A 13,872-nucleotide genomic window follows, 5' to 3' on the forward strand; every position below is an offset into this window, starting at 1 on the left:
GCATACATTATCATTAGAGAGATTTTAGGATTAATAAAGCCAAATAAATTGTGATTAAAAGTGGAATCAATCATCTTTTATAGTGATTGCTTATTTCCACTGGCCCCAGAAGAGCCCACGTCCTTCTGTATCGGCTTTGACGCTGGTGTTTGTTGTCCATCAATCTGAGATATTGTCCAGATTTAATGAAGCCCCACATCTGTGGAAGACCTGTGGAATTTTAATCATCTCTCATCATTATTACTTTCTATGTGCAAATACAATTTCACACCAAAGCCAAACTTGTAAGAAAGAATTGGCTATTATGCTGAATGAATCAAACGCCAAAGTGGTTAAGTTGAGGCACTAATATAATTTTCTCACCTCAGTAGAATCAAGTAATATCAGACCAGCGGCACCAGAACAGACTCAGAGCTTTCCCCATACAATGGCACCAATGTATTACCTACAGGACGACCACAGCAAGACTAGAGTTGTGTGACTGTCCGCCAAAAAACCCTGAAAGCTCAGTCCGTAGGGAGTTGGGTTGGGAAGCAGAGGGTCGCTGGTTCAAGTCCCCGTACGGACCAAAGTACAGAGTGTGGACTAATAGCTGTAGAGGAGCCAATTTACCTCCTGGGAACTACCGAGGTGCCCTTGGACCGGGATGGCACGGTTCCGGTGAGTTTCCCTCTCTACTGGTTCCAATTCGGGTACCTCAGTAGGTGCAGGTATTTTTTATGAATTCATGATTAAGTTAGAACTTAATAGAGCAGAGAGGACGGTGTTCTTACTACACACATTTCATTTTACCTGGATTTGTTGATCTTGCTTTAAATCATTAGAAATAAGATTTTTATTGTGTACGTTGTAAGGTAAGTCGAAAAATAACTTCAGCTTTATATTTTGCTTCCTTAAGGTGCAAATTTGAAGAGAAAATACTGTATATCACACATATCATCTTCTCAAAAAAGTACATATCCTGCAGTTGAGCGATGACTCATAACTAGCATACAGTTATGTATCTGTTTCTCACTACTTAGCCAGACTATTCAAGTTGCTGGAGGGAAATGGAGGTGAAGGACAAGAGCTCCAGACAGGAGAGGACGAGCTCAGAATCACTCTCTTCACAAATTTGAGAGCAAAACTTTCTTACATATAATCTCAAGCTTTTGCAGATTAAGACATTAACAAAACTCTTCAGCATCATGGTCAAGGGCCAACTATGCACTCTGCTGATCTCACTCTGACAGGAAATTAAAGCAGCAAAATGTAAAATTCTGAAATTAACTGCAGTCATTAAATATTCACCAGCACACTGCACAATTGCACCAACGAGAGAAAAAGTGCATCACAGCAGACTACTGGAAAACGAAGACCCTTTTTTACCCCTCAACACTAGTTTTTGGCAACACAGCTATAAAACAAGAGAAATTCACCCAGTTATTGTTGGACAGGGCCATCCTGTTCTTTCTGTGGCTCAATCACTGACGCCCTTTTACGATTCCACAGTACACATGCTAACATTCCTCCCAGTCTTCACTAACAAGCCAGAATAAATTAACATCCCTGATACATGGAACTGATGGACAACTCCCATGGAAACACGTATACGGCTTGACTCTCAAAAAGAGCCTATTGAATAGGAAAAGAAGCCAGTCAGTCAGAGACACAAAGAGCAATACCTGTGTTGACATTTGTGGACCCTCGTCTACACTCAGCTGCTGCTACATTAATTGTGGAGAAAATCCATAAATAATAAACCTACCGTGTGCCATCAGCCTTCCAGCTGACTTTGTATGGATTCTGTTCCAGGAAACGAAGGTTTTGTCTGTCCATGGACACAGGCTGAGCACCAGGAAAACCAGACCTGCAGCAGCAAAGAACACACACACATCTTACATTTGTCTTTCTAACGGACATTTATTTGATCATTGACTCTCACCACTCTGACCTCTGGTATTTATCTATTTCACACCTAGTCTCGCTTTGGCAGACCTTCTCTACAGAGCTGAGGTTGAGGGTCTTGCTAGTCTACACAGCATTCCGGAAGGGGAGAGAAACGTCCACTGGTATACTGGCATTTATTTAAACCAATCCCAATTGTCATGGGCAGCACTGAGTGCTGCACGGAGCACCGTTGCTGCTGCAACATAGCCTCGGGAAGGAACTAATTTTGGTGGAATATGTGCGTTCAAAAGTCGTTGTAGTCATGCAACAGAAAACTCAGATTGGACAGATAGTCTAGCTAGCTGTCTGGATTTACCCTGCAGCGATCTGAGGAGCGGTTAACCATAGTCCTCAGAAATCCACCAGAGTTTAAAATGACAACACAAAGAAAGCGTTAGGTAACCATTCCTGCGGCAAAGGGGCATTCCCCAAAGTGGAAGGTCGTGGATATTGACTATTTCAGGCCTATATATATATTATATATATATATATATATATATATATATATATATATATAAAAAAGATTTTATCACAAAAAATGAATATCTCAAATGACTTAATTTAATGTTGTCAACATAACTGTAGGAAGGAATATCTTAAAAACGCGTTCTTCTTGCATGCAGGCAGAGTCGTCGTTGCCAAGGCTGCAGTGGTCTTAGTGTGCTGTTTTTTTATGTAGTACTAGGGCACAGAAAGGTGGCCAAAACAAGCCCAGGTGGCATATGAGGTGACCGGTATGACACTTAATTTCTATCAGCTAATAATTAAACAGCAGGCGGTAATCTTGCAATCTTACAGCTTGTAAGTGTCAAAAATGTTTTTGTTGTCCGTATTATTTACGATGCTTTACTACGACTGTTTGACTCATAAGTTATGACCGTTTCTTTAAAAAGAATTTTATTCATGCAGGCTCAGAAAACATCCTCTGCAAAAATCCATGTGAAATTAAATTTTGTGCAAATACTTACAAATACATTAATAACTGCATTTGGCTCTTATTCAAAATAAAAGATAAAAGCCTGGTACAGGTACAGTATATCTAAAAAACAGTGAAAATAGCTGATTGTTCCTTGCTGTGACAAGAAGCGGCAGTAGAGCCGCTTCATCAGAAAAGAAAAATCTATTCCTGACTCTGCTGCCTGTCTAAAAGTATAGAAATTAAAAAAATAGATAAGAGGGATTGTTGACAAATGAGTCACTCACAACACAGTACAGTACACCCACGTTTGTGTGTGTACACAGATCCACACAGTTTCCCAGAGGGGTGTGAGGAGGGTAAGTGGAGGTTCTTACTTGTCCCACTCAGCCATCCCCTGACACATTCTTTGGATCTCTCCTAGTTTGGGTTGTGTGGTGACTTGTGTGACGCCTTTCACAGTGATGCCTTCAAGGAATACTGCACCCTAGGAAAAAAAACAAGAGAAGAAAAACAGAAGGTTGAACTTGGATTGAATTTAAAGAGACACTTACACCCTCCTACACATACAGGAAAACATTTTAAGTCCCTGTGCTATTTAACAAACAGCTGCTTTCTTTGCTTTATGCATCCCAGTGTGCAAAGACAACAGGTGGATATATTATGAATCCAGTTTTCTGATATCTCAATTTTTGAAACCTCACCCATTTCTTGTTGGACATGCCCTTTTCCCTCGAATTCTGCATATGAGTCTTGCTAACTGGTATACAGTGGGGCTCAAAAGTTATATATATATATATATATATATATATATATATATATATATATATATATATATATATATATATATATTATTATTATTTTTTCAGATGTTTTCAGATGCCAATATCCTCTGTTCAGAATGTAATTAAGAAATGGCTAAACGCAAGATCTGGTAGACAAAGAAAAATATCAGACAGAACAGCTCGCAGGATTGTGAGAAAAGCAAGTCCAAACCCACGTTTGACTGCGCGATCCATCCAGAAAGACCTGGCGGACACTGGAGTTGTGGTACACCATTCCACTCTAAAGAAATACTTGTACAAACATGGTCTTCTTGGAAGAGTCATTAGAAAAAAATGGATTCAGTAAAATTTCTGCAATTTTTGGACGCTAACTTTATGTCATCTGTGAAAAAGCTGAAGTTTAGAAGAGGATGGATTCTACAAATGGATAATGATCCTAAACATACATCAAAAGGCATAAACTGAAGGTTTTGCCGTGGCCTTCACAATCTCTCAACATATTTGAAAACCTATGGATAGACCTACAAAGAGCAGTGCGTGACAGACAGCCGAGAAATGTATATACATACATATATACACACACAGTGTGTGTGTGTGTGTGTGTGTGTGTGTGTGTGTGTGTGTGTGTGTGTGTGTGTGTGTGTGTGTGTGTATCAAACATACTGAAAAAATCTGGCAAAAATCTGATTCCTTTGACTTCTCTTCCACCTTAAATATCTCTAACCCGTCATGATGGAGAAACTTTCCCGAATCAAACTGTTGTCACATAATCTCCACTCCTCAGAAGCCATTAATCAAAATAGCAGAGCTGAGTTTCTACTTTTTATATCAAAACTAAAAAGTGCTTCATCCAAGCAGAAATTTTTTAGACTTTCACTGTCAATGATATTCTAAGAAAATGTAAAGCTCTACAGGCTTTGTTTGATTTGATGGTGAGTCTCTTTTTTTCTACTTTAAAACAGATTTCATTACAGCCAACTGCCTGCAATTCCGACTGACTCTGAGGCAAGCCACCTAACCAAGAGACAGTAGCTCTTAATGAAAGCAAAGTAATGCTGTCTGAAAGAGATACTGCTGCTGCTCTCTGCTCTGGCTTCTTCCCTCTAGACCCGTCTACTGTATCACCACACTATTAGATTTGCCTTGATTGGCACAGAGCTTACTATTAAACCTGCGTAGTAAGCTCTGTGCAATAACAGCAATAAATAGATTTTCTCTGTTGGTATTTTGATATATTTGTAATTTGTACAATGTTCTGCACCACCAAATTTAATGTACTTTCTACTGGTCCATCTCTGTTGCTTTTGCATTAGCTCTGCATCGACTGAAATGTCGGTGGTACCACTTGAATTCAAGCTTCTTTAAACTACTCAATTAGTCTGGATGCGAGCGTCAGCTCAATGTAAACACAAGGAAACCTAATTATATGCAACTAGAGATGATTCAACACTTCAATTTTACCTTAAGCTTTACATATTGACAGGGAGACACTTTTCATCTAATCAAATAAACACCATTGACAGAAGTCTAGGACATAGAAAGTGTCTCGTTCTCTACATTTGACCATGACATGTATTGAATTATATAAAGCTGAAGTGGCTTCACCACTTAAAAGGGAAGCATCCCAACAGTCCCTCCATCGCCCTACATGAGGTCCATGTCGTGCAGAGATGGACCAACAGATTTTCTACTTAACAGTCCATTTACTGGAGCTCCCCGGAAGTCTTACCAGTTTTAGCTTCTCTTTCTTTCGTTTGCCGGGCGCTGACCCAGAGGAGCTGGCGCCCGATTCCTGGCCAACAGCGTTACCATCGTCATCCACATCCCCATCGTCGTCGTCGTCGAAGCACCACTCAGGAAGCGCAGGGGCAGGGGGCGCATCCTCTTCGTCGCCGTAGCGACGGAAAAGCTCTTTGAGGTACTCTCCCTTGTAGATCCCTGGGGCCCGGGCCTGGGAGAAAGCAGCCACAGCTGCCTCGATGCTGATAAGAAGCAGCAAACACAGACAGGATGTCTTTTAAAAAGCTGTATTTTTTTTTAATAGTTAGTATAGTTTTTCTACTATTTTTATGTTCCGTTGTTACTGTAAAATGAAAGCAGAAACTAATGTGATAATCAATTAACCATTGAAGTAAAGCAAAAATGTAAACATTGATGATTTTAGGTCTCAAATGTGGGAATTGGTTGCTTGTTCAGGTCTTACATTATTAAATAATTAGGGCTGCACCTATGGGACAACATAGGTTATTTTCTTGATCTGGTTTGGACTTTAAAATAGTAGAAAAAGGGAAAACTCCCCATCAAAATTTCTTGCAGCCCAATGTAAAGCCATTAAATGTCTTGTTTTGCAAATTGCCACATGGGAAAAGCTGATGTTTAGGGCAGGTCTTTCGCAAAAACTAGTCATATCCACAAAAAATAAATAAAAATGTACCATTGTTGATCATTTGATAGCAATATTTTGCAACATGATACTGGTTGAGAGCTTTAAATGCTCCCACAGTATTCATTACACAGGAAGTAGTGGGCGGCGGGAGGGTTTTATCCAGCAGACATGTCGACAGCTTCCAGGGATTCTGCCTTCTCAGACTGCTGCTCCTCCTCTGACTAAACACACATCCTCACCCTCCCCTCTGCTCAGCTGTTGTAAATTATTTAACATCTCTGTTGAGGGGCAACGAGCTTGGTCACTGCTAACCAGCCAGCTTCTTTGTCAAGCCTGTGTAGATTGGAACCGACAGTGCAACTTCTTGTGCCGCCATACATACAGAAACTATCAGAGTAGGACAGGATTATCAGCTCAAAAAGACTGACAGGGGTGGGAGATTTCAAAGCCAGAGTAATGATGTAAGCCACTAGGGGGGCTCCGGTTTGTATGGTTTGTGTTGGCGTGCAAGTCATGTGCGAAGATTGCGATGCTACACTTCTGGCAGTTTGAGTGATTGAAGGGGGTCAGCTCTTACCTCCAGTCCATTTTCTCCACCAGGTATGCACACATCAGAAAGCCTGTCCGGTTGAAGCCATGCGTGCAGTGAACACCTTCAGGGGGAAGAAGAGGCAGCACAGAGGTTAAAACTGAGAATCCCACTTTAGATCTACATTTATATTAAATTGTAAACATTAAGTGAACACTCTTAGAAGTGTAACGGTAAAATATGCTACATGTCTTATCACTACATCATCTATGTATGCTTAAAAGGTCCAATATGTAATATATTTACTGTAATGAATCCAAAAATGACCCCAATTCATCATCAGATATTAAGGAAACATGCAAAGTTGAAATACTATATTTTCTGACAACAATGCTAATAGTTTTTCTCCAGTATTTTCTCCTTTTGAAATTTCCGTTCGGTGACGGAATTTCTGTTTATGTTTTGGCCTGTGTTTTATGATCAACTGCCTAGTTTGACAGCCAGCCTGGGTTGCCAGATATACACAACTGTAAAAACGTAAACCCAGCGAGCTACAGCTGTAACGTTGGTACAGTCATGAAAACAGCAAACAAACGAACAGGAGCAACGGAGATAGATGTCGCACTGTTGCTTGCTCTGGAGGAAACTACTAGAACTGTTGGGTCCTTGTAAATTCTGGAGTGTGGTCTATACCTCCTCTATCTGTAAAGTGTCTCGAGATAACTCTTGTTATGAATTGATACTAGAAATAAAATTGAATTGAATAGATTTTACCCAAACTAAAAAAAACAGCATGTTTCTTACAGTAACAAACCCCGGGTAAATATTGGATATGTATTTGAAAGATTGAGACACTTTAGAGCCCCAAAGGATGCAGCGATGGCCTCCTGAACAGGTATGCATCAGCTTCAGGTTAAATTATCACGGCTCTTAGGGACGTTTTTACTAGGGTAATTTCAACATTTGTGTACTCACATTGAATTATATAGCTATAGTACCTGAGTTGTTTACATACTCGCTAAAAAACTATTGAGACACAGTCAGTAAAGGGATCCTGACTGGTCCTGGCTAACGCCGCCATGCTAACCCTGCTAACTGCTAACGTTACCGGAGGACCGGGCAGGCGGGCCACGGCTGTTGACAACGTGCAGCGTGTTCAGCGGCCCGTAGCCGACAGCGGTGAGTTATTTTAAGCCAAGAGAGGGGGGAGGAAATTGGGAAGAAAGGACCGTGAGTTTGCAGTTTGATTAGCGAGTGTTGCAGTTATTCTAAGCCAATAAAGTGTGTATTTCAGTCGGGTGGAAAAGGAGACGAGGTTATGGAATTTTTTGCGGTTACTACTGTAGTTCCAAGGCGAGGAAGTGTGTCTGTTCGTTGCTCCTCGTGAGCACGGGCTTTTATGTCAATATAGCAGCATGTAAGGTTAGCTACTCCGCTGTGCTGTGGAGTAATGTCTGGCTATGTGAGACAAGCGTCTAGCAACATTGTTGTGGATGCTGCGGTCTCAGCCCGGCAACCAACGTGAACTTTGAGTCTGGGGAGGAGGAGGCGGCGGAGAAGACTCTCTTCAGTATTTTGAATTTGTGCTGCAGTAACTATTTTAAACATTAGCTGTCTAGTATTACATATTGCACCTTTAACGCCTTGACACAATCAATTTAATATAGCATAATGAGAGTGCAGCGTTAGTATTTCCAATAGCCCTGTAATTTAGCACAAATCCCCGCCACACATACACACAAGAGAATGATGTATGAATGAGTGTATGAAAAAGGCACAGGAAAAAAACTGAGAAAAACTATGCTCTTTATTTTTAAGTAAATGGTCTGTAAAGCACCAACTGAATTTGTGTGTAGAATGACCCCTAAAAGGTTATGGTTAGATTTTTTCACCACTTGAAACAAAGAGACATTCTCACAAAGAAACAGGTGCACAGCGGGGTTTCAAACTACACAAAATAAACATGTGGACACAGAGACAACAACGCTGGCTAAAGACAGCACATTGCTGAGATGACATTCATACATTCTGCTCTGATATTTGGGCAATTTGATTTACAAGCCACGCAGCAGTTAGTAGTAAAGAACAGGGATACCATTTGTTAGAGTGTGTTATAAGAGAGCACCCTGCTGTCTGTACTGTGGAAGTGCAACTTTTAAGTCAAACGTTCTTGTTTATTTGGGAATTGAGATTGAGGGACAGACTGATACAGATCCTATTTAATTGCAACTTTGGTTTATTCTAAGCAGGACGTTTGACTGTGTAAAAATAAACTCACTGCTCTCTGGTGGGCAACTGTCTGCAATGGTGACACCGTTTGTAAATCACCTCAAACCTAGCTTGGCATTTCTGTATAGTGATTTCATGTTACTTATTGGCTGAGGTAAACACTGATAGCTATATATACACAATTAGAAAATATTGGTCATTATATCAGATTTTACTGCGTTGTATGGTTCCCCTTGTAAGCAATCAGCATTGCCTAATTTATATCCTTTCCCTTGAAAATCACCTACACAGCTTTCACTGGGAGAGGAGTGTGAAACTCCCACTCTTATAAAACCACAACAACTTAGTAACTTGCAAGACACTGCTTTATGTTTTGATTTATAAGAATGTTGGGTTAGAGAGCCGTGTACTTTTGGAAACATGCATATGCACTCCCTATTTTTAATCAATGATGCATGCGCATACCTTGGGAGGAACGTTTAACATATAGTTAAACCCTATAGCTATTCTGTGACCGTCAGTAAAAGATTGGTTGTACTGTGAAGCTGTCTGATGTTTAAGAGCATTACTATATGAATATAAAAACATGCACACTGGTTAAAAAAAAAAGTGTGATATAAAAACATGAAATAAAAGCGGCAACCTCTCATCCATATTCAACAGTCCAATTATAGATTATGTCTGCTCTCTGCTGGACACAAAAGGTGATGCAGGGCAGTTTAGTCCCACACTCTATAGACAAATATTCCAATAAAACATTTAGCTACAAAACATAAATCCAAGATCAGTTTAGTAGCTTTTTCCAAAATTTTCCCATGTGCAAAAATTTGTTTTCATGCTCAAAATAAATGTAGTATGTAGATTACATACAGTTTATTTGTATAATAATTAGGTTATTAGAGTAATAATATTATATCATGTATCACATAAGCAAAGGTAGAACACCATTAGTGCATGAGTGCATGTGGGATTAACAAATACTAGTTGCGGGATCCAGTTAGATTTTACAGCCCATAAGGTTATTTATATTTTCACAGGAATAATAATAATAATAATAACAATAATAAAGAAATAGATTGCTGGAAAATCTTAAAGACTGTTGTAGTTAATCTTAGCTACTTTATTTTTCAAATAAAATGATTTAATTACAAAAGTAAATAGTAAGTAAACAATACAATAAAATGGTGTAAGGCTAACATTTATAATACTATCATGATTGTTATTGCTAGTGTGTGTTCTGTGTTAGTTTTCAGTTACAAAGCATTTAATGAGAAGCTGAACATCCATTTAAAAAGAAATATAGTCAACAGAAATTGTAGGAAACTACACAGCAAAACCATTATTGAGATACAATATGGTCACCGTGAACTCAGCTACAGAGTATGCAAGCACACTTTAGGCACAGTTCCACAACAAGAAACTCTAAAGTGTAAGGAAATGTACAAAAAACACAGTATAACTTTAGTCTAAAATAAAAGAGCTAATGTAAGGTTCTTAGAAATAAGGTGCTCCAGGTGTTCGTAGTTAAAATTCTACGTTTTTGAGATGTTGCTCAGGCATTAAGATTCATGCTAAGTGGGATAAATGGAAGCTTAAATGTCTAAGGAGTAAAAACTGTGGGGTGGTAAAATCTAAATGAGTTATTGTCAGGGCAAAGCTGTTCCAACCGTCGAGTAAATTATACACAGTGCAAACTCAATTACTACAGCGCCAGTTGTTTTTACGCTCCCTGAAATTCTACTTACATGAATTTTCATATATACGTCTGTAAGCAGATGGGATACACATCTCACTTTTTTTCTCAATTTTTTTATGGATATGAACAATGCTGATTTTCACTATTTGTGTCAGTAAGGATATCCAATATATTATTTACTACTAAATGAATGATCTACTAATGAATATCAATAAATCTGTACTACTTAATTAATTAAAGATTAAAAGAGACCATACATGTTATAAAGAAATAACATAAGTTTTGCTTTCACTTCTGGATCTTGCTCACACCCCTGTATGAGAAATGTTATTAAACATTCTGGTACATTGTAACTTTTCTAAGCAAGCAGAACTGAGATATAGATATAGATATAGATATATATATATATATATATACACACACACACACACACACACACACACACACACACAAAATTTAAAATATCAGGAAATTACCGATTTAAAAGGGAAACTTTGTTGATTTTAATCCAGCTCTGTGTCATTTTTGTGTGTAGATGAATGGTGTGTTCCTAGCCTCAAATCACTGCATTACTTTGCTGTCAAATCATCTCAAAGAAGCATGTAAAGAGTTATTGATTTGCTCTAACTGTTAACATGTGAGTTTCTTACCTATTAATTCTGTGGGATTCTTCTCGACGAAGTGTTCACAGAGCCTAATGAACATTGAAGTCGTCTCTTTTGAAGGGCATTCTCCATGGCTAAAAAAAAAGAATGAGACTCACTTTAGTACACACTGGATAAACTACCCCTGACAATTAGTTGAATTAATGAAATTGAATTTACACATACCCTTTACACTGGAGCTTCACATATTTTATGCCTTCTTTTTCAATGTCGTTGCGGTCGTAAAAACGCGTAGTGTTCGTCAAATCAACGAGTAAACCCATTTTCACCTGAAGAAAGACAACAACAAAAAAGACAAGGTGAGACGTGGGTTTTTCAACTTCAAAATGTCACTCCAAACTTCAGTCTTTACAGAGTTACTTACCTTTAGACTTTTTAAATAGTTAGACAGCATGCTCGGGTGAAACCTGTTTTCCTCTGCAACTTGATCATCATATCTGGGACCCAACATCGTTTTCATTGGCAGGAATTTACCTATGAGGGAAAATACAAGTAAAGAACCAGTGGTCTTCAGTATAACACCCCCTAGCAGACCGATACATTGATGTCTTTGGTTATTAACAAAGCTTAATTTTTCTTTCAAGACTGATGTTATCCTAATTCTGCAAAGCCCAGTCTAATACATTATAATATTGTGTCAACAGTTGCCATAATTACCACACTTTATGATATCAAATCTAAGAGTCAGCAGTTTAATTGCAAATCAGGAGAAAGTATGTGTTGTGGTATATTAAATTAAACATGAAATAGCACATAGTAGTTAATATGCAATGAAACTAAGGACCCATCCATGTGTACTATAGCAAATGTTTTAAAGTAATATGTCTGGATTACGTGTCACCACCACCAGCTGTGCTGAAATGTAAATTATGTCTACACTACTGCATTGACATAAAGCAAACGTGGGATGATATAGGTCTGGCAATGCGGGAACCAAGTAAACATGCTGTTACACATGGCTTTAATGATAAGGAACACTACGTAGAATTATGCAGCACAGCGACGCTACAGCCACGGTTTGTTTTGACACGTGATGCTTCAACAGCGAAGCTACCCAATTTAGCAGCACTTTTTCCGATGCACTTTTTCAATCGAAAATAAATTAACAAACCATAGCACACATACGCAGCATTTGTTCTAAATTAAAATAGAGCTATTAAGCAAAAAGCACGCGTGTCCGCAAAGAAACAGAGGACATTGACAGCCGGTTAGCCACAGGTGCCAAGTTAGCTAGCTAGCTAAACAAAGCGCGCCCGAATACAGTGTCTTACCAAACTCCATTCAAAAACATGGCTACCTAAGATGGTTTTGCTACAACTGGTAAATGTACCTACAGTTTCAATAACGTCGGAAATTCTTCTGTTTAATAATGTTATCCAGTGAGGTCGGCATCCCCGTTCACACTAACAATCATTTAAATAGATGAAATAGCATTCATTTGGACAGCACTGCTCGCCAACGTCACTATGTTGTGATGCTAGCCTTGCAATTTATGTTTGACTGAAACTGGACAGCAATAGCTAAGTCATGCTTGTTGAATCAGGACGTTTGGGAAATTTAAAAGGGGATTATAACGTAAAAGAGAAGACACCCAGTCATGTTTAACCCGCATACTGTGCGACGAAATTGCACTAAGTGGCTGGTAGCAATAGCACTACGTACATTAAGCTGGATAATCTCACAGTATATTATCTTTTCGTACCTGCCACAGGTTGTCCTCTTCTGGGACAATTCCGCCATCGAGGAGGGGGTCCGGTGTGTGACATGTTCAGGAGAGGTTTTAGTGCAGCCAATCGTTGATAATAATTCAAACCTCGTATTACTAGCTAGCCTGTGGCTTGATGCTCCCACTCTCTGAAGGCGGTGATCCCCGGGCCTCGTTCACCCAAGCACCGCGGACTCAGGGCCCTTTAGCTACTAATCCAGGAGAATCATCCAACAAGTTTAGGGCCGGTCAACCTTATGACGGGCCGGCAGGTAAGTACACGAAACATAGGTTATTACGACTCACGGCTGATTAGCATCCCAAAATTTTTCCTGAAATCCAAATAGTTAGCAATTAGCTAGCATAACGTCACTCCAGTCAGCAAACGAGGGTCTGCTTAATGTCTGTAGTTCAGACAACATCCTGGGCCATACTGCCTCCTGCTGGTATATGCGAGAAATTACACAAAACTACAAAATTGCACACAAAAATGTGGACGAGCTGTGGCAAGTCAGTACCTTTAACTGTCTATGGTCAGTACATTTATCAATCAACACAGTGACTCAAAATGGCCCCATTCATTATAAACATGTAGTGTTGTTTTACCAATTACTATTCTTACAACCTGGGCGCCTCCCTAGGGAGGTGTTCCAGGCACGTCCAGCTGGGAGGAGGCCTCGAGGAAGACCCAGGACTAGGTGGAGAGATTATATCTCCAACCTGGCCTGGGAACGCCTCGGGATCCCCCAGTCGGAGCTGGTTGATGTGGCTCGGGAAAGGGAAGTTTGGGGTCCCCTGCTGGAGCTGCTGCCCCCGCGACCTAAGACCGGATAAGTGGATGAAGATGGATGGATGGATATTATTACAACCAATGATAATTACTTATCTAATCTTATTGTTAACAAAACACACCCAAACATTGATCATTAAATTGATAACAAGCAGTATGCCTACATTAAAAAACATTTTGTAATCAAACAATAAGACAGCTTGTAAAACAAAAAATGTTTATTTTATTCCCATTGTGATTAT

General features: G+C 39.4%; 1 protein-coding gene across 1 annotated transcript in view; it reads right to left on the reverse strand.

Annotated features, from left to right (window-relative positions):
* The window catches only part of rngtt (RNA guanylyltransferase and 5'-phosphatase), an 85,230-nt gene extending 71,963 nt beyond the window's left edge, over positions 1 to 13,267 (reverse strand). Inside the window, exons 1-8 of the mRNA XM_032543264.1 lie at positions 12,838 to 13,267; positions 11,500 to 11,609; positions 11,301 to 11,404; positions 11,121 to 11,209; positions 6,594 to 6,669; positions 5,360 to 5,612; positions 3,223 to 3,332; positions 1,748 to 1,849 (exon numbers count right to left, since the gene is read on the reverse strand). Of these exons, the coding sequence (XP_032399155.1) occupies positions 1,748 to 1,849; positions 3,223 to 3,332; positions 5,360 to 5,612; positions 6,594 to 6,669; positions 11,121 to 11,209; positions 11,301 to 11,404; positions 11,500 to 11,609; positions 12,838 to 12,901 (908 nt within the window). The 5' untranslated portion in view covers positions 12,902 to 13,267. The remainder of the gene's footprint in view (positions 1 to 1,747; positions 1,850 to 3,222; positions 3,333 to 5,359; positions 5,613 to 6,593; positions 6,670 to 11,120; positions 11,210 to 11,300; positions 11,405 to 11,499; positions 11,610 to 12,837) is intronic.
* Between the last annotated feature and the right edge of the window lie 605 nt (positions 13,268 to 13,872).

This window comes from Etheostoma spectabile, chromosome 18 (genome assembly GCF_008692095.1).
Source record: "Etheostoma spectabile isolate EspeVRDwgs_2016 chromosome 18, UIUC_Espe_1.0, whole genome shotgun sequence".
NCBI lineage: Eukaryota > Metazoa > Chordata > Actinopteri > Perciformes > Percidae > Etheostoma > Etheostoma spectabile.